Source organism: Erithacus rubecula (genome assembly GCF_903797595.1).
Source record: "Erithacus rubecula genome assembly, chromosome: W".
In the NCBI taxonomy this organism is placed as follows: Eukaryota; Metazoa; Chordata; class Aves; order Passeriformes; family Muscicapidae; genus Erithacus; species Erithacus rubecula.
The window spans coordinates 2192756-2213599 of record NC_136690.1 but is presented as its reverse complement, the minus strand read 5'-3'; the positions used below and the strand labels follow the sequence as shown (position 1 = coordinate 2213599).

The 20844-nt window shown below is 46.5% G+C and overlaps 1 protein-coding gene and 1 long non-coding RNA gene across 3 annotated transcripts in view; both read left to right on the top strand.

Annotated features, from left to right (window-relative positions):
* LOC306814064 (protein FAM219A-like) overlaps positions 1–4894 on the top strand; it is a 230536-nt gene extending 225642 nt beyond the window's left edge. Inside the window, exon 6 of one of the 2 annotated variants that reach the window (XM_079329775.1) lies at positions 4286–4894. In XM_079329775.1, coding sequence (XP_079185901.1) covers positions 4286–4441 — 156 coding nt within the window. In that variant the 3' untranslated portion in view covers positions 4442–4894. Of the gene's footprint in view, positions 1–4282 lie in introns of both variants that reach the window. The other variant, XM_079329774.1, reaches the window with a different exon arrangement.
* Positions 1–20844, top strand: part of LOC306814068 — a 1017233-nt gene that overhangs the window by 351004 nt on the left and 645385 nt on the right. The gene's annotated exons all lie outside the window — the stretch shown is intronic.

The following is a 20844-nucleotide window of genomic DNA, read 5'->3' as shown; positions in this document are numbered from 1 at the left end:
GAATTTTTCCTGTAATATGAGTTCTCCTATCTGAGTCTATTGCTTCCACAATTCCATATTTTGGAATTATTTGTTCCAGAAATACTTTAACAACTAATCCTGTAGTTGCTGAAACAGTAGGGAATGCTTCTGGCCAGCCTGTTAATTGACATACTATTACCGGAAGATATTTAAACCTTGCTACTCGGGGCATTTCAGTAAAATCCACCTGACATCTCTGGAAGGGACGTACAGCCCAAGGCCTCCCTCCCCTGGCAAGTTTCTTTGTAACCTTGTTATTGGTTTTAGCACAAGTCAAACAACCCTCAATAGTTCGTTTTGCCAAGCTAAAAAGACCCACAGCAGCATACATTTTTAGGAAGGCTTCTGCCAACCCTCGAGAGCCCCAGTGACTCCCTTCATGAAGTTGTTTTAACAATTGTAAGGCCAGAGCTTTTGGGATCCACTGCCTCCCATCCCTTGTAAACCAATTGTTTCCTATTTCTTCTGCCCCACTCCCCCTAATTATCTCGAGTTCCTCTGGTGGGAAAGACAGACTCTCTGGCAGCGGTGCAGCCACTGGGAGCAAGGGGAGGATCCCAGAGACCTCTGGCAACAACGCAGCTCTCCGAGCCTCCCCATCAGCCAATCGGCCTCCCATTGCCCCCCCCCGAGCACCCTGCCTGATGCCCCCCAATGTGGACCACTGCCACCCCCTTTGGCAAACTCATCACCTCCAATAGGCGAGAGACCAAGTTTTCATGGGCGAACGTCTCTCCCCTAGAATTTAATAAACCTCGTTCTTCCCACAGTTTCCCAAATGCATGTATCACCTCATAAGCATATTTAGAATCGGTAAAAACGTTCACTGTCTTATCCCGGTATAACTCACAGGCTCTGATCAGCGCATACAGCTCAGCTGTCTGGGCTGACCAGGTGGGCGGTAACCTCCCCCCTTCCTTTAATTGTTTGCCATTCACGATAGAGTATCCTGTAAAACGCTTCCCGTTTATTACTCTTGACGACCCATCGAGGAACACATTCTCTCCCTCAGGCCAGGGATTATCTCTCAAATCTTCCCTAGCTCTAGTCTGGAGATCTATAACCTGGATACAATCATGGCTTTCCTCCTGTCTCCCCCTTTCTTCGGGGCCATTCAAACAGGAGGCTGGATTAAAATTTTCCCCATTTTTAAATTCTAAATCCTCCTGTTCCATTAAACAAGATTCATATTGTAATAATCGAACACTCGTCATCCACATAGAGACTCTCTCAGTTAACAAAGCTTTAATCTGGTGCTAAACTTTTTACAATCACATACCCTCCCCTTGTCAGCCCCTATCAGAGCTGTGGTCACAGTTTCTGCAGACAATGGAGCCAGCCTCTGGCCACTGGGTTAACAACTCAGAAAAACAGGCGACAGGCTTCTGTGTTCCTTATTCTCTTACACGAAAATTCCTTTAGCATGACCCAGCTCAACACCCACATGTAGTTGAAATTCCTTTTCTGCGTCCAGAAGAGCCAAGACCAGAGCACCAACTAATCCATCCCTCAATTTTCCAAAGCACTGCTCCACTTCTGGTGTCCACATCACAACACCAGGACCGCTCTGGGTTAAAAAGTTACACAAAGGTCTAGCCACAACAGAAAAATCCTCGATCCAAGCTCCGCCGTCCCCCACCAACTCCAAAAATTTCCGCAACTCCTTGTCAGTCTGGGGCAAAAATCCCCTGCACTCCTTCTGGACTAACACACTGCAACTCCTCAGTCAGAAGGTGTCCCAAATATCTGACTCTCTCCTCAACCACCTCTTTCTGCTCCCCCTATAACAGCAAATCATCTACATATTGCAACAGCTTAACTCCTGAGGGTGGAGTAAACTCTTAATATTTTCTGCAAAGCTTGCCTAAACAAACTTCGTATATCTCTGCAGCTGCATTTCAGCATAAATCTTACCAGACATTTAACATAAAGATATTACAGACAGTAACACAGACTCTGTGTTACATCTTTTTTTTTTTTTTTTTTTTTTTTTTTTTTTTACTCTTGTTACTTTTCACAAAACTAATTTGCTTTCCCATTCTAGTCATCAAATCTCTTCCCAGTAAATTACAGTCACAATGAGGAGCAATCAGAAACTCATGCTTTTTAAACCCCTCCCACACATTTAGCAAATTCCCATGCCTTTCCCTGTATTACTTGTATTTTCCAGCAAAACTCACAAAATCCTTAAAACAGAATCCTAATCTCTTCACGTACAATCTGCATTTCCCATATATTCCTTTATTCTCGTTCTCCCTTTCTTTATCACACACGGTATACCAGAGTCAGTTTGTGTCCTGTCACAGTGCAAACACAGCTCCTCCCCCACCGACGCTCCCAGCTAGCACGGCCCGCAGCATCGCAGGCGGCTGGGCACCCCAAACCTTACGGGGCCGGGGCACCCCGAGCCTCACGGGGGCCAGTGGACACTGCTGGCCCTGCCCGGGGATGGCGGGGTCAGGCACAGCCCCGCGCTGAGCCCCGGAAGCCCCACAGCCCCCAGCCCGTGTTCCTGGTCCCACAGCTCCGTGCTCGGACCTGCTGCTCATTGCCACACCCATACCTATCACACACTCCTCCTCAATTCTCTTCCAACACACAAACACTCTCCATCCATCCGCCGCTGTCGAGACCCTCTCTCAACTCCCCTTTTTGCCCCTCAGGGCATGGACTATCGAGATCCCTTCTCGATTTCCCGTATTGCCCCCCCAGGGCATCTATATAACATGGCCTTATAAGCCCCTTTGACAACTTATACTCTGGCCACACAAAATAACAATATTTTTCCTGGCTTCACCCTTCCAACCCTCCATGGGTTCCCCGTTTCACCTGTGCTGCCCTCCATGGGCGCCCTCCCAGGTGTACCTGTGCTACCTTCCATGGGTTCCCCGTTTCACCTGTGCTGCCCTCCATGGGCGCCCTCCCAGGTTTGCTTCCCCGAGGATCCCACTTTACTCACCGGTGAGATTTTCAGTGGTCCTTCCCTGCGGACTCTTCACGGACCCCCCTGGTCCGCCACTCGTCTGTCTCCTGGACAGTCTCGGGAACCCAATCGATCGCCCAGTGCCAGCCGGCACCCGGGGAGCTGATCACCGAAACTGGGTGAGGCGCGCCTTCAGCTCCACCGCTGCCTGCCGCCCCGGACGGTGGAAATATCCCGGACGAGCCCCCAAGTTGTAAGGGAAATTAACCCACAAACACCAGAGGTTTATGTCCAAAAAGGAGACAGAGGAGTCCTTTTTGCTTTATTCGAATAAAGGGAGAGGCCATGGGGCATTCCCCTGGGATCTCTCAAATTTTTGGAGGACGCAGCCTCCCTTTTTATCCTATTTTCCCGGCCGCTTTTCCCTCTCTCTTTCCCCATTGGCTGAGGTACTCGAGAGGCACAGACTCCCGGAACGCCTGACACCTGACATTCCCCTCTAATGTATAACCCTCCCTTTTAATTTTTAATTCTTGTAGAATTCAGTTTTCCCCCTCCCCGTTGCTTCTTTCATCTTCTGTTACCCAATTTTATTTACCAGCAAACCTACAGTTTGTTTGTAAAGGCAAATCTCTTTTTCCATTCATCAATCAGTGTAATCCCTCTCATTGTTTCTTTTATCTATAGGTGCTAACTTTACCTACCAACAGATCTACAGTTTGTTTGTAAAGACAAATGTAACATTCCTCTCACGGGGTTTTTCCCCCGAGGCACTCGAGCAGATGGTAAAAAGCCCCAGTGCAACGGCTGCTCTTACGAACAGAGCTCCCCTTAAGGTAGAAGAAAGGCAGCTGAACCCCAGTGGTGACTAATTCTCCCCACATCGACTGCAGCCTCTCGCTCCTCCAAGAGAGATGCTGAGAGCAGAAAACAGTAAGGGGCTGCACCCAACCTCGTTTTCGCAGTCCAAATCTCGTGGTATCTCTGACATGAGAAACCTCACGTAGAGAGCAGCCAACTGCACCCCTCCCCTGAGCTATGACACCTTCTTTTGTGTGTCTTAAATAGCCAGTCATTATTGTCTCCTAGCAACATGTATGAGGGAAAATTTCTTAAGAGGGCAAAAAATCCCAAACAAACGAAAGGAGAACTCCTAAAACCCCAACAGTAGCCCTCATCTGTAGTCAAAAACTGTGACTCTTTCATTGATGGGACAGCTGCTAATGATAGGGAAATATATTCCAGAATAAAGGACTTCTTTTTGCCTCTGCCCATCAGAAGGAAGAAATCTCAAGTGTTTGTCTGTTTGTCTTTGACTGTTTGTCTCTTTGTCTGTAGCAGATCAACCAAGACTTGAACATCCAGCTCCTAAAGGATGGGTACCGGTTAGATGAGATCCCAGATGATGAGGACCTCGACCTAATTCCCCCTAAATCCATCAACCCTACCTGTATGTGTTGCCAAGCCACCTCTTCTACCGCCTGCCACATTCAGTAGTGAGGCCAGCAGGCTGTGATCAGTGCTTTCCACTATAACTGTAAAACTTAACAGCCATTGCTTCCTCCTATGGTAGGATGTGCACATCTTTGTGTTCATGGAGCCAGAAGAAACTAAAACATTTATGATTAGTTAATAAGTTATTTTAAACTATGGTAAAACAAAAGACAAGTTGATCAAAATGCCAGGCACTGCCTGGCAGAACTGACTGGTCTGGAGAGCAAATGCAGAGGGGTCCAGAGAAACCGTCTTGGTTTGTTTAGGCACTGGAGATGTTTTGTAATGTGTTTATTCCAGAATGGGAAGGGTCAGATGGAGCTGAAGTTGCTGCTGCCCACTGAAACCAATCCATCTACAAGATCAGGGGTGATTCTGAGGTGTCAGAGTGTTTTACCTGTGGGAGAAGGTCAGTTCTTAATTGATTCGCTAAACCTGATACATTTGCATAACTAATACTGTTGCCTTTTTGTGCTGGAACAGAGAACACACGGGTTAGGGAGAAATAAAAGGGTATTTATTGAAAAGGCCTCCAAGGCCACGCCCCGGCAGCCACAGTGCCAGTGCGTGGCCCCTGCCCTGTCCGAGTGGCTCTCAGGTGGAAGTAAAAGAGTGAGAGGTCACATGATTTTACACTCTTATAAACTCTGGCCATCCAATCAAAAGTTTCAATTTGTAGAATGTCATTTCCCTTTTCTCCTGGCCGAATTGTCCTCTTCTCATATTGTTTATACTCAAGGCCTGGAGCCTGAAGACAACTGTCCTTGAAGTCCATAGCTGGCATCAGACTGCTGCGTCTTTACCACTCAAAGCACCACAGAGCACACCCACGAAGAACAGAAAACTCTCAGATCTTAAGGCATCATTCCCCCCTTTAGAGGCTTGACAAGGCCTCTATACCTTGTCAAGTCTCAATTATAAATTTCACTAACAACAAAAATTTAATGACTTATCAGTGTCTAACAATAACAATATAAGTATTTAACATTAGATAAGTATCTAATAACAAATACATACTAATAAATGAACTTAATAAACATCTAACAAAATAATATCTTACACAATCAACTATTATGTAAAGAAGAATAGTAATTAAACACAAAGGAAGAATCACTTAAAATATGTTATCATTAATGTCAGTCTTTGTAGTCTTTGTTGTTACAATTGTTCAGGAGCTGAGGCTTTTTAATTCTGGAGTAGTGAATCCAGGGTCCTCTGTCAGCAACTTTGACCATGGTAAAGGTTGTCAGCAGGACTTTAAATGGTCCTTTCCACTTGGCTTGCAGAGGATCACTGTCCCACCATTTCACATAGACCCAGTCTCCAGGCTGGAATGGATGTGTGGGTGTGTCCAGTCCTAGGGGTCTGGATAGCACAATGTGACTCTGAAGCTTCTGTAAAGCAGAACCTAAAGCCATTAAATAACGCTGCAAATCACATTTCCCCTTCAAATGAATTTCACCTGGAATATGTGGACTTTGATATGGTCTACCATACAGTATTTTGTAGGGACTGATGTTACCCCTCTGCCTTGGTTGGATGCAAATTCTCAGTAAAGCTATAGGTAGGGCCTGAACCCATGTCATGGACGTCTCCTGACAAATTTTACTAATTTGTCTTTTGAGAGTCTCATTCATACATTCAACTTTAACACTTGCTTGGGGTCTATAAGGTGTGTGCAGATCCCAAGCAATTCCCAAAATCTGGCAAACATCTTTAACCACTGTAGGAACAAAGTGTGGTCCCCTATCTGATGATATTCCCAAGGGAACCCCGAATCTCGAAATTATATGGTTGAGCAAAACTTTCACCACCTCCTTGGCTGTATTGGTGCGACAGGGGCAAGCTTCTGGCCATCCACTGAAGGTGTCAGCTAATACCAGTATGTACCGGTATCCCTCTTTCCGTGGTAACTCTGCAAAATCTATTTGCCAGTAATCCCCAGGAAGATCTCCTGCTTTTGTTACGCCTAATACCACTTTCTTTCTTGTGTCAGGGTTGTTTTTACAGCAAATTTCAAATTTACTTACTACTGATTGTATAATATCAATCATTCCCTTTCCTATTACTACCTTTCTTAGATATTTCAAAAGGTTTTGAACCCCGTAATGTGTGGTTTCGTGTTCTCTCTGGACTAATTCCTGAAGGATCAGGGGTGGGACTACCACCTGGTTCGTCGGGGTAACAGCCCACCCACCTTCTGTAATTTCAGCTTTAAGAAATTTTATTAGTTTGTGGTCTGCCTGATCATACTTAGGGGTGTACCCCGACAAATCAATCTCTTTTTGCGGAATTACTGCAAGAATATCTTTTTCTGCAATCCTTCTTGCTCTTTTATCAGCAAAACAATTTCCCAATTCTGGAGCAGTTTTCCCCTTTTGGTGACCTCTACAGTGCATGATAGCTACTTCTGCGAGTCTTTTAATGCTTTCTAAGACGGCAAGTATTTGCTCAGCATGCTTGATTTGATTACCTTGAGCATTCAAAAGTCCTCTTTCTTTCCAGATAGCTCCATGGGCATGGACAACACTGAATGCATATTTGGAATCAGTCCATATATTTACCTTTTTCCCCTCTCTCAGGTCTAGAGCTCTTGTTAGTGCAATCAGTTCAGCTTTCTGTGATGACACGTCTGCTGGCAGGGCCTTTGCCTCGATCACCTTGTCCTGTGTGGTCACTGCATAGCCTGTCATCCTTTTACCATTTTTCATGATGCTGCTTCCGTCAGTAAAAAGCTCCCAATCTGGATTCTCCATGGGCACATCTTTCAGATCTGGTAGGCTGGAATAGACCTCTTCAATTATCTGCAAGCAGTCATGCTCTGGCTCATTGTCAATTAAAATGGAGGACAGAAACATAGCAGGGTTAACAACAGAAGTTGTTTTTAAGGTAACATCGTCTTGCTCTAACAACAGTGATTGGTATCTCAGCATCCGGCTGCCAGACAACCAATGTTCCCCTTTTTGTTCAAGGACAGCTGCTACGGCATGGGGTACATACACTACAATGTGCCACCCACGGGTGAGTTTTTGGGCTTCCTGGATCAAAATGACAGTGGCTGCCACGGCCTTTAGGCACCCTGGCCAACCTTGTGCAACATTATCCAGCTGTTTAGAAAAGTAGGCCACAGCTCTCTGCTGGTTTCCGAGATGCTGTGCTAGCACCCCCAAAGCAATATTCTGTCTCTCATATGTAAAAAGTTCAAATGGTTTAGTTAGACCTGGCAGTCCCAGTGGTGGAGCTGACATCAGTGAGCGTTTCAGCTGTTTAAAAGCTGCTCTAGTGTGTTCAGTCCATGGAATAATTCCTCTCTTGGCTGCTTTCAACGCCTCATATAGGGGTTTTACTAGGAGTCCATAATTTGCTATCCATAAACGACACTAACCTACCATTCCTAGAAAAGCTTGCATCTCTCTCACTTAATGAGGCTCCAGGAGTTGACAGATAGCTTCTTTTCTTTCCTTGCTGAGTTTTCTGTGTCCCCGGAAGATTTCAAGTCCCAAAGAGATGACTGTTTCTTTAGCAATCTGTATTTTGTCTTTAGAGACTCTGTACCCATTAAGTCCCAAAAAGTTTAATAAACTTACATTGAATCGTATGCAGTCATCTCTGGTCTTGGCTGCAATCAAGATGTCATCCGCATATTGAACAATAACTCCCTTTGGCTCCTGTTTTTTCCAGTCCTCCAATTCCTTCACTAGCTGGTTCCCAAATATAGTTGGGCTGTTTTTAAAACCTTGGGGTAAAACTCTCCAGGTAAGTTGACATTTTCTTCCTGTCTTGGGATTTTCCCATTCAAAAGCAAAAAGGTCTTGACTATTTTTGTGTATAAGAATGCAGAAAAAGGCATCTTTCAGATCTATAACAGTAAACCACCCTAACTCATCTGTTACTGTGGTCAAAAGGGTGTAGGAATTGGCTACTACTGGGTGTATATCCTCTGTAATTTTGTTAATTCCTCTCAAGTCTTGTACTAATCGGTAACTCTTACCATCTGCCTTTTAAACAGCTAAAATGGGGGTATTGAATTTGGACTCACATTGCACTAACGAACCATGTTGTAGGAATTTTTCAATTATAGGTACCAATCCCTTACGACTTTCTAATTTTAAGGGGTATTGTTTCTGCCTTACCGGTGTGACTCCTGGTTTGAGTGCAATACTCACTGGTTCTGCCTGCTTGGATCTTCCTGGGATATCACTGGCCCACACTATTGGATTTACCACATTTTCCACTTCAGCGGGGATTTCACTGCATTTTTTCTGTATAAAAAATGCAGCAACTTGGACAAATTTAGATTCAGGGATTATAATTTGTACACCCCTTCCTTTTCTAAATTTAATCACTGCTTACAATTCTTCAAGCAAGTCCCTCCCCATCAATGGTTTTGGGGAGTTGGGCATGTAAAGGAATTGATGGGTTACCCAATGCTTCCCCAACTTGAATTTTAAAGGTTGGAAAAAAAGCCATATTTCAGTTACCCCAGTTGCCCGAACAACATGTACAGTGTCGTGACTCGGTTTCCCTTCTAAGTTATTTAACACAGAATATGCTGCTCCTGTATCTACCAAAAACTCGATGTCATATTTTCCCAGCTTAGTCGTAACCAAGGGCTCTGCTGGGGGAGGAGCCCTCGGTCGCCGTCACTCAGAGCCTGAGCCACTTGAAGTTTGTACTACCTGGAGCTGGGAAACTGAGGATTTTTCTTTCAACACTGGACAGTCCTTTTTCCAGTGTCCTCACTTTTTACAGTATGCACACTGGTCCCTCTCTGTAGGGGAAGCTTTGTTAGATGACTTTTCCTGAGTTGCCTTTTTACTAGGTTGGGGTTTAACCCTTTCAGTTGGACCCCTATCCCAAAACACCTTCCAGGCAACCTCTAGCAGTTTTTCCATATCTCGAGCTCCCTCTATCTTTTATAGCTTCCTTCTTATATCATTTGAAGCCTGACCCATAAACAACAGAACCAGATGTGCTTTACCATCAGCTGATTCAGGGTCTAAATCAGTATACTTAACAGCAGTTTCTCTTAATCGGTTTAAAAAATCAGTGGGTGATTCATCATAATTTTGTCTTATTTCATAAAGCTTTGACCAATTTCTAGCTTTAGGTACCCCATGCTTTAACCCATATACCACAAGGCTTTGATATAGTTTCAGTCTTGCCATTTGTTCTGGTATATTTGGATCCCACACAGGATTTTCAAGGGGGAATATCTGAGTAACTGTACCTTGAAGTAATCTGCTGGCTATGTTCCCCTCCACTGAGGTTATGATGGCTTTATTGACCATTTGTCTCTCAGTGGGATCAAGTAATGTATCTTCTGGATACATTGTATCATCTGGAAGATGTGACTTCCAGACCTCATTGTTGTCCTGGTTTGAAGGACAGGTGTCTGCCGATAAAGGCAGAAGTTTTCCTTTGGAATAGAGACTTTAGTTCCACTCCCCCCAAGTATTATAATTGTTTGAATCAAGGACTCTGAGGCAGAGATAAGGGGGTAAGAATAACAGCTCTTTTACTATTATATCTAACCGTAGCAGCAGAAACAACAGCAGTTGTCAGAATTACCAACAAAACAGAACAGATAGCTCGGTTTCAGTCCCTTCTTTAGCTGCAGGCACACTCTCTTTGCGCTCGATCCCGGTGCTGCAGGCGGAACAACGCCCGGAGCTGCCGAGGGGCAGGCGGGAGCGGCAGCGGCCACGCCGGTCTCGGGTGGGAACGGGCTGGAGCGGGCGGCTCCTCGCTCACCGTTTGTGTCCAGGTGTTTAGCTGTGTCCGCAGAGGGAGGAGGCTGGAATGGGGCAGATGCAGGGCAGGTGATCGCAGACCGTCTGGCTCTCCTGTGTTCGGCCGCGTGGGCTGGAGACAGGGGGGGGGAAGAGGGGGGGGGTGTCCTCCTCCGAGCTCCCCGGAAGCCAGAGAGGCCCCTCGGGAAACCGCTTCCACCTACCCCTTTTGTCTAGAGTCATCAAAGATCCTGGGTGTAACCCGGGCAGCTCTATTGGCATGATAATGGAAAAAATTCTTTAAATTGACACAGTAATAGAAAAAACACTCAACCCCCAACAATTGTACATCCTGTAGTTGAGTCACCATGTTTTGTGGGAACTGGGATGGGAGAATCAGTTCTGCCCATCATGTCAAACAGCCCCAGCTTTCCAAATTGAAGAAGAATCAGACCATGGGGGTGGGGGGTGGGGGGGGTGGGGGGGAAGCAGCAGCAACAATAGAAGGATATCTAGTTGTCACAGGTAAACTTCGATATCTATGTCCATTGGCTAGTTCTAAAATCACAAGCTTTGTTATATTGCACATGTCCTCTTTCCATTCCTCTTTTCTCAAAGCCGCTATCATCTTCCCCCTCCCTCATGCACTGGTGATGAGCATCAGAAGCAGTTGCACCAAAAGTGACTCTCAGCCCAGTTCTGCACTTCCCTTGCCTACCCAATCCCAAGGCAGCCCAGACAGTTGTTAGTCATCACAAGTCTAAATTTTTAGTAATTCTGCTTGGGTTTCTTTCCTTGTGTACCATAGCTTCTTCCCCACATACTCTAGGTAGGGCAGTACAGGAGGCCTCAATCATGTCCCAAGTAGCTTATTTGCCCCCTGGCAGCACCTTACAGACATGAACCTTACTGTGAATGTACTCTGTCGATGCTGGTGACATCTGGTGCTGCCAATCTTGCATAGGTGGCAGCTGATTGGGATCCATTGGGAGAAACCAGAAGGAAGTAGCTTTTCTTTTCCTTTTTGAGAGTAGGATTTTTTGGTATTATGATTATTGTCCACCTTCCAGTGGCCAAGTTCTGGGCTGCATTAATGACAGGTTAATTGACTGTCCAGATAGGTATGGAGCTTCACACCAACCTTAATGGCAAAACACCACGTTTCTATCCAGAACCTGGATACAGGCTGGGTTTCTCCCATGCTGGCAAAGTGCTTTCAGCAGGCTCCAGATAGACATTTCTGGCAGACAGGGAAATAGCACTCTTCAGAGTTCAGATCAAATCTGCACTTGCATTTCATGCTCTTAGCTTGGATAAAAATCAACCCAAATACTTCCCAAGTCTCCTTTCCCCATGTGGTGTTCAGTGCCTCAGAGGAGGCAATGGTGGAAGGCATTTGGGGGTCACAAAAAGCAAGATCCTTTTTGGATGTATTTAATGGAAATATCTTTCAGGACGAGAGGAGACCTCACAACCTTTGTGTAAATCTCAGAGCAGGAGACTAATTTCCAGCTATCCTTGCAGATAGTGAAACATAATTGAAACATCCAAATGCAAAGTACAGTTAAATATAGGGTTTGACCCGAATAACCTTTTAATTAGAAAGATAAATTTGTTGTAGCTTGACCTTAGTTCATGTAAGGAACTTGTTAATCATTTGACATGCAGAGTGTATTAATGCTGCACTTAACTTGGCCATTGGTTTTATTATCTAGGTTTGGGAGATTTTTCACTCTTGAAACATCAATCTGCATCTTGTATAGGGCAGGGAGGATGTTTCTTTTTTCCTGTTCAGAACATGTAGCACACTGTTGTATTTCTGTTCCCATTCATGTAGAGTATTGCCTTAAACAGATCAATTGTGTTGTGGCTTGTTTTGGGTTTTCTTTTTTCTACCATCTGTTTTATGCATTAAGTTATTATAAACAGTGGGGGGTTTCAAAAAGTTGAAATATGTATAATTATTTTTAACATTTCCATTGCAGTATTTATCATTGCTACTGGTTGTGTATAGTGTAACAGAATTAATAATAAAAAGCATGCATATGAAAAACAGCCTGCCAGACTGTCATTGGAGCGAACTGTGGTGAGAGGGTATGAACCATACCATCTCGTCTGAGACCCCAGCAATCATGGATACTGGAATCAGGGGGTACTAGCCTTCATGACATGGCAAAAACTAGTTGCTTGGGTCCAGTAGAAGCAGCTGGTGTGGAGCTGTGCTGTATGGCACAGTTAAACCTGCTGGGGCATCTATACAACATCAGTGGGTGAAATAACCTTTTCTCCAGCCTTGCAGCCATTTCTGCTCCTTAAAGCTATTAGCATGAGAGCTGATCACTGATTTTAGAGTCCAACATCAGCAGCTGGAAACACTAGGGACTGCTAGGAAGAGGGGATAGCCACTGGGAACCATTGGCTCATAGAGTCATAGAATCATCAAGGTTGGAAGAGACCTTTAAGATCATTCAGTCCAACTGTCAACCCAACACTATCACTGTAGCCCCTAAACCACATGACCCAACGCCAGATCCAGATGCTTCTTAAACACCTCCAGATGACTCCACCACCTGTCTGGGCAGCCTATTCCAATGCCCAACCACCCCAACAGTGAAAAAAATTTCTAATATCTAATCAGAATCTCTTCTGTCTCAGCTTAAGGCCATTTCCTCTTGTCCTCATTGTAGAGACAGCAAAAGAGACCAGCCCCCACCTCACTATAGCCTCCTTTCAGGTAGTTGCAGAGAGCGATGAGGTCCTTCCAGAGCCTCCTCTTCTTGAGACTAAACAACCCCAAGTCCCTCAGCCATTACTCATAAGACATGTTTTCTAGGCCCTTCACAAGTGTTGCCTTTCCCTGGACATGCTTGAGCTCCTCAATGTCTTTTTTTTTTTAAAGGCACTGAAGGCAGTACTCAAGGTGTGGACTCAACAGTGCTGAGTACAGAGGGATGATCACTTCCCTAGTACTGCTGGTTCCATTATTCTTAATATAGGCCAAGATGCCATTGGCCTTCTTGGCTATCTGGTCACACTGCTGGCTCATATTGAGTCAGCTGTCAACCAGCACCCCCAAGTCCCTTTCTGCCAAACAGCTCTCAAGCCACTCTTCCCTGTGATGACTGATTGCATGGACTCAGATCAGTGGAGATAGAGACATTTATTGCGAAAACAAACTGTTTTTATACACTTCAAGACACTGGTATTTCTTCACTAAATGATCTATCACACATTGCCACGTCAGCAACATATTTTCCTAATGTCCTTATATGGGGGTGATCATATGCCATTTACTTGTCCGGCAAGGCTCCTCCTTGAAGGGCATCTGCCATATCGCATTTCTTCCCCCCAAGGTCAGGTGGAGACAAGCTTCGCTGTGCTGCCATGGCGATCTGCAGGCATGTCCCACAGCCTGTAGCTCAATTCCATCTTACCTCCCTCTGCACTTCCCCATGCCTGTATTGTTGCATGTGGTTGCTGTGACCCAAGTGCAGGACCCCACGCTTCACCTTATAGAACCTCATGCAATTGTCTCATGCTGGAAGCTGACCTAGTGCAGGGTGAATCCCCACCAACCAAGACATTCAAACCCTATCCCTCTGCAGCGTGATGCTCCCTGATCTGTGCCCCAGCTGGCTCTGAGGACATGGGAGTGAGGAGGGGGAGGCAGCACTGACATCCCTTTGACCACCTTTCCCACTCAGCCTCCCATTGGCTCACAGGAGGGGACAGGACTGATGAAGAGCCTGAGCCTGGCTCAACAGAGATGAGTGAGGTGTGAAAATCAAAAGTATCTTGTTTTCTTCATTTCAGTGGCTTATTAATCACATTTGCCTGGATGCCCATACCCACCATTCCCCTCAACAGAGCAGGGCTCAGCAGCCCTTCAGGGGCATGGGTTGGCATCCACCCAGCCAAGCCCATCATCCCCAAAAGTGTAACAGTAGAGGGGTTGAGCTTCTGAGACCCCTCAGAAGGCTGAAGCCTCGAGCAGAGCAGTGCTCTGAGTTGGTACTATGCAACAAGCCAAGATAGAAAAGGGTTTCTGCTTGGCTCCCCATCTCAGAGAAAAGCAAACCTGGTTAATGCAAATCCCTCCCTGGCATAACCCGGCTGCATTTGCGATGAGATAGATTAGGATTGCCCACTCCAACTGCAGGGCCCATCACAGCACTCAGGACAGGAGAGCGAGCAAACCACACAGGGTCACCCAAATCCAGCTTCTTAATTTAAAAGGATAGATAGAACAGGCAGTAATTTCCCTGGCTACCCCAGCAGGCTGGGTCAGCAGTGCTTGGTGCTGTGCCCTGAGCACTGGCTGCACGGGTGCAGTGATGTGCTGTCTGCATGCAGCTGGGTTGCTGCAGGATTTCCAAGGAAATATGGGAGAGAGGGGCTGGAAAAACAACAATTGCCGGTTCTGCACTTCCCAAAATAAAATTGAAACTGTTTCTTATCATTGTTAAGCTAATTGCCTGCAGGAGGGGAGAAAGCCCAGAGCCAGTTCAAAGCCAGGAGGTGGCAGCTGTACCCATGGAGTGATTCAGTCAGCAATTGTTGCACCCTGAACCAAGGGGTGCTATTGGGAATGCATCCACATGACTGATGGCCACCAAATCTCCCTGGTCTCACACTGACATCACCAGTGGCATAAGCACCACCCTGGGCTGGCAGAACATCAGTATTAGGACCCCATTCCCTTTCCTGAGTGAGCTGGGAGCCTCTAGTTGCACGCAGTACTGCTAATTGTCTTGGTTTGAAAGACAGGTGTCTGCTAAAGAAGGGAGGAGTCTCTCTTGAAATGGACAATGTAAATGCCTTCACTCCAAATTATTATAATTTTGAATTTAGGGAGCTCTCAGACAAAGATATGGAGATAGGAATAAGAGGGCTTTACTAGGAAAATTAACATAAAAATACAGTAATACAAAAAACCAAAACACTGTCGGAGTCAGAATACAACCTGACACCCCGTCAGTCAGGGTGTTGGTAGCAGTCTGATTAAATGGTGGCTGCAGTCTTCCTGTGTCCGGTCCCTGAGGGTCTCTTTAGGCCTGAGACCTCCCCAGAGAGGACATGCAGGTGGTCAGGAGTCTGGTTCTCTCGGAGGCACCGGCAAGAAAGCAGTTTGAGACGACCTTGTGTTGTTTCAGGGCTGTTTATTTATCTTATCTTTAAAACTGTTTCAGTCAGCCCGACACAGGTCTGCTCTGCAGAGCGACCATTACAGAAGATCTCTCCCGCGAGCTGTGCCAGACCTTATATACCTAAAATTATGTGTTCTATATTTACAAATTCTTTCCAATGCCATGAAACCTCTTTACAATGTCCAGTTCTTTCCCCATCCAATCTGTGGCTCCCAGGATGCAACTTCAACATGGAGGGCATGAAGAAGGAGGAAGAAGCCCACCACACCCAGGATCCTTCATTTTGAACACATGGCCCTTAATATAAACAATTCAAAAACCTACTTGTTCTACAATCTAATATTCTAATTTATACTCTACTCACTTTCATATTCATTGCCTCTTACCTCAGTGTTGGCAAACCCTCCTAAGGAGCTAAATCCAGCCCCTGCGGCTCTTGGACATGACTCGGGGGTCTCAGAGGGGTCTGCCAGGGGGGTTTTTGCATCCCCAGAGGAGCCAGTGAGATACCCTGGACTCCCACATTCCTGGAGTGACATGTGGTTCTGTTGAAGCAGTGGTCCTGTAGGTGGGTGCAGTTTTCCTCTGAAGGTCCAGAGATGATGTAGAAGTGTTGCCTGGAAAGGCTGACCTGGAACAGAGACTAGACAGAGCAAAAGGAATAAAATAGGTATTTTCTGAAAGGATACACTTTGGGCAGTGCAAGAGCCTGGCCTGGGCTGCACCCAAGTCCAGTCCCAGATGGATCCTGGTCACAAGTCTTTACACTTTTATAAGTTTTGGTTCTTCTACATATTGGGGTCAGTTATCCACCCACAGCCCCAGACTATGAAGTCTCAGCCCCCTGGCTTGCCCCCTTTCCCTTGTTATTCTTTATGCTTTTTGGGTACCAATTGTCCTTGATTCTCTAGCTGGGGAGGGATTGTTTTGTCTAACTGCTCTGTGAAGAGACCTTACTAACACCAAACATGAAGTTTCAGAGTTACACACTAAGCAGCAGAGTATCTGAAAAATATAAAAGCTAAAACCCAAGGCATCAGAAGCGTGTGCTTTTCCTTTGGAATCCAGTGGAAAAAGGCTGCCCTGATGTTCCAAATCTCAGATTTTATCTGGATAGGAAATGCTTGGCTCTTCCCCCTGGGTGGAGCATCTCACAGTGAGATGATGTAATTTTATCAGTCAAGCAGGGGGACTTAGTGGCCCATTAACAGAAGATACCTCCCTGGAGGAAGGATGGGTTGTGGGAAAGATAAAGAACACTGCCCCACCTGTTTTCAGCAGATGGTGGTAGAATACATACTTTTGGTTACATTCTGCATTGCAACCCAAGGTACTGATCCAGTGGGGCACCCCGGGACCCTCCAGGACTCTGAGTACCCCCATTCTAGTGGACTGCTGCACCATGTTCCTCTTTGGCCGTAAACACAAGACCTCTGTCAGCACTTACACTGACTCCTACTACCTGCCATTCTCTGTTAAAAAGACCACCAAAGAGCAAGCTCCATTTCAGCTCTGGAAATAAAACAAGTTTGTGATGCAGATAAATTCTACAGGAGGAGGAAACCTTGGAGTTTCTACCCTAACCTGTTTGTGGATGCTCAGTGCTGGGTGTAGCAATGTATGTGAACAGTCTAGTCCATAATCTGTATCAAGTGCACCAGCCAAACTATATTTAGCTGTTTTTCTACATATTTAGTTGTTTTTCTACATTTTTTAGTTTAGACCAATGTTTATAGCAGGTGCACTGGATGAGCCATTTTTAGGTGTTTTTCTGCAGTCTATCAAACTTGCTGAAACTCTTCAAGGCTACTGAAACATAAATTGTGCTAAATTTGGAGAAAAGAAGCTGAAAAACAGAATACCAAGATTAGAAGACCCAAGATAAATGTGGGAGGTGATGCTCTAGACTGCAACCAATCATTTTACCGGCAAGATAGAGGCACCAATCAAAAAATGCTTGATAGCGTGAACAGTAGTTTTCGAATTTATAAGTAGGGTTAAAAGTCAACAGTAAATTGGCTTCTGCATAATCATATTGATTTGCTGTCCAGAAGTCCTTCATTCCCGCATGCTGGTGACCTGACAACGTGATACATCATACACATCGTGCGTATGAAGTGGACCATCGGACTCTTTGGACTTAGTCTATGATGGGGTTTCGCGGATCGAAAAAGTGGGAGACCTGGTTGCAGGCTCTTGTGGCCGAACTGCGGTAGTGGCAGGAGCCAGAGAGCGGCTCCAAGGAAATCGAAGGAATACAGGAGAGAGAAAACTCCTGAGAGCGGCTCCAGGAAAGCCTGCAGAGCACGGGAGAGAGAGAGATTACTGAGAGAGGCTCCAAAAAGAAAGCGTGCGCTACGTAGCAGAGAACTACGGTTAAAGGTGAGCATCTGGGGCTGGGAGGATGGGACTGGGGCTGGGAGGATGGGAAAGGCACTGTCAAAAGAAGAGCAAGCAATGTTGAATATCCTCTAGCATATCCTCTCTAAGAGAGCAATTAAATACGACCCAGAGGTTTTAAAAAGACTAATAAGATGGGGTCAGGAAAGAGGATTTTTTGTTACTCCTAGAAGTGTTTTGGATACCCTCGAGTGAGAAAGGCTGGGAGTGAGTCTTTGGGATGCTGTGAGTGATGGATCAAAAGAAAACAAGGGACTTAGCACTGTCCAAGTTTAGGACAAATTTGGGGAAAAAAGAGCTCCAAAGGGGCCCCCCCCCCCTTTTCTTTTTTACAATTCCTTCCTTCAATGAGCTCAGAAAGAATTGTTCTTGTGGTGAAAATGGAAAAAACTTTTTATTAACAAAAATACAAAAGAAACACTCCCCCAACCCAAACCCAGATGAGACGAACCCAGCCGGTCCTCGCCGGGGAGAGTGGCAGAGCCTCCCAAGCCGACCTCCAGCAGCGGCCCCCGAAGTCCAGATCCTTGTCCTCCGGAGTCGGTGCAAATCCCTGGAGCAGGGAGAAGGGAGAGAGGGGGAGGGGCAGCCGGGAGCAGGCCCAAAGCAAGCCCAAGACAAGCTAAAGCGAGCCCAAGACAAGCAAAAGCAAACCCAAGACAAGCCAACACGGGGGCACAGACAAAACAGCTGGGGGAAAAGGGAAAAAACGGCCAAAGAAGCCAGGGGAGGGGGTCACAGCTGAGCAGACGGCAGAGAGCAAGACACAGCCCACAACCGAAGCGCAGCAAGAGAGCGAGAGCCGGAAAACACCAGCCTAGATAAAACCATCCGAGGGAGGGACCGGCAGCTGCACGGGGGAAGCAAGGAGAGGAGCCAGTCCAAACATCAGCCCATAACATTCCACCCCTTATCCCACATCGTGATCATTAACACACGATTGGGATACACACTCACTAAACACGATATGGAAATTTCCTGACTTGCTTAAACCTTCAATACTTACACATTTCTTTCTATTCATAGAATCTAGTATACAATGGTGGCAACACTCAACAATAACATTTGTCTATACTTCATCCTATAGTCAGATCTCCCTGAGGTACACAGCAGGTTGTTCCATCCTTCTGCATTATCCACCAAGTACATCCTGGTCCTTGAGCAAAGGCAATCCCACGAATGGGTTTGCCTGTACTCGAGGCAGGATGAATCCATACTGTCTTTCCTAGCAACCCTCTAACATGGGCCACTGGGACTTTATCTCCATCTATCACATTAAGGCCTTCAGACTGGGCGGGACCTGCTCGGTTGGTGGAACCTCGAGTGTTGACTAACCAAGTGGCTTTTGCCAGGTGCTGCTCCCAGTTTTTTAAAGATCCCCCACCCAATGCCTTTAATGTGGTCTTCAACAATCCATTGTACCTCTCCACTTTACCTGCAGCTGGTGCATGGTAAGGGATATGGTACACCCACTCAATACCATGTTCCCTAGCCCAGGTGTCAACAAGCTTATTTTTAAAATGCGTCCCATTGTCTGACTCAATTCTCTCAGGGGTACCATGCCTCCAAAGGACCTGCTTTTCCAGGCCCAGGATGGTGTTGCGGGCAGTAGCATGGGACACAGGGTAAGTCTCCAACCACCCAGTGGTGGCTTCCACCATGGTCAGCACATAACGTTTTCCCTGGCGGGTCTGAGGCAGTGTGATGTAATCAATCTGCCAGGCCTCTCCATACTTGTATTTGGACCACCGTCCACCATACCAGAGGGGCTTTACCCGCTTGGCCTGCTTGATGGCAGCGCAAGTGTCACAGTCATGAATGACTTGGGTAATGCTGTCCATGGTAAGATCCACCCCTCGGTCTCGTGCCCACTTATAGGTGGCATCCCTACCCTGATGGCCTGAGGCATCATGGGCCCATCGAGCCAAGAACAACTCTCCCTTATGTTCCCAATCTAAGTCTATCTTTGAGACCTCTATCTGTGCAGCCTGATCTACCTGCTTGTTGTGCCTGTGTTCTTCATTAGCCCGACTCTTGGGAATATGGGCATCCACATGACGGACTTTCACGGGGAGCTTCTCCACCCGAGTGGCAATGTCTTTCCACTCATCAGCAGCCCAGATTGGTTTTCCTCTGCGTTGCCAGTCAGCCTTTTTCCACCTTTCCAGCCAACCCCACAGAGCATTGGCTACCATCCACGAATCAGTGTAAAGGTAGAGCTTTGGCCATTTCTCTCTCTCAGCAATGTCCAAGGCCAGCTGAACAGCTTTGAGTTCCGCAAGTTGACTCGATCCACCTTCTCCTTCGGTAGCTTGTGCAACCTGTCGTGTGGGGCTCCATACGGCAGCTTTCCACTTCCGGTTCATCCCCACAATGCGGCAGGAACCGTCGGTGAAAAGGGCGTAGCGTGTTTCATCTGCTGGCAGCTGGTTGTACGGTGGAGCTTCTTCAGCCCGGGTCACTTGCTCCTGCTCCTCTTCATCAGAGAGACCAAAATCTTCACCTTCTGGCCAGTTTGTAATTATCTCTAAAATCCCAGGGCGATTTGGGTTACCAATACGGGCGCGCTGCGTGATGAGGGCAATCCACTTGCTCCATGTGGCGTCAGTGGCATGGTGAGCAGAGGGAACCTTTCCTTTGAACATCCACCCCAGCACTGGCAGTCGGGGTGCCAGGAGAAGTTGTGCTTCTGTGCCAGTCACCTCTGAGGCAGCTTGAACTCCTTCATAGGCAGCCAAGATTTCCTTCTCTGTGGGAGTGTAGTTGGCTTCGGACCCTCTGTAGCTTCTGCTCCAGAATCCCAGGGGTCGGCCTCGGGTCTCACCAGGCACCTTCTGCCAAAGGCTCCAGGACAGACCATGGCTCCCAGCTGCTGAGTAAAGTACGTTCTTCACATCTGGTCCCCTCCTGACTGGGCCAAGGGCTACTGCATGGGCAATCTCCTGTTTAATCTGAGCAAAGGCTTGCTGCTGTTCAGGGCCCCAGTGGAAATCATTCTTCTTGCGTGTAATAAGGTAAAGAGGGCTCACAATCTGGCTGTACTCAGGAATGTGCATTCTCCAAAAACCGATGGCACCTAGAAAAGCTTGTGTCTCCTTTTTATTACTAGGTGGGGACATAGCTGTAA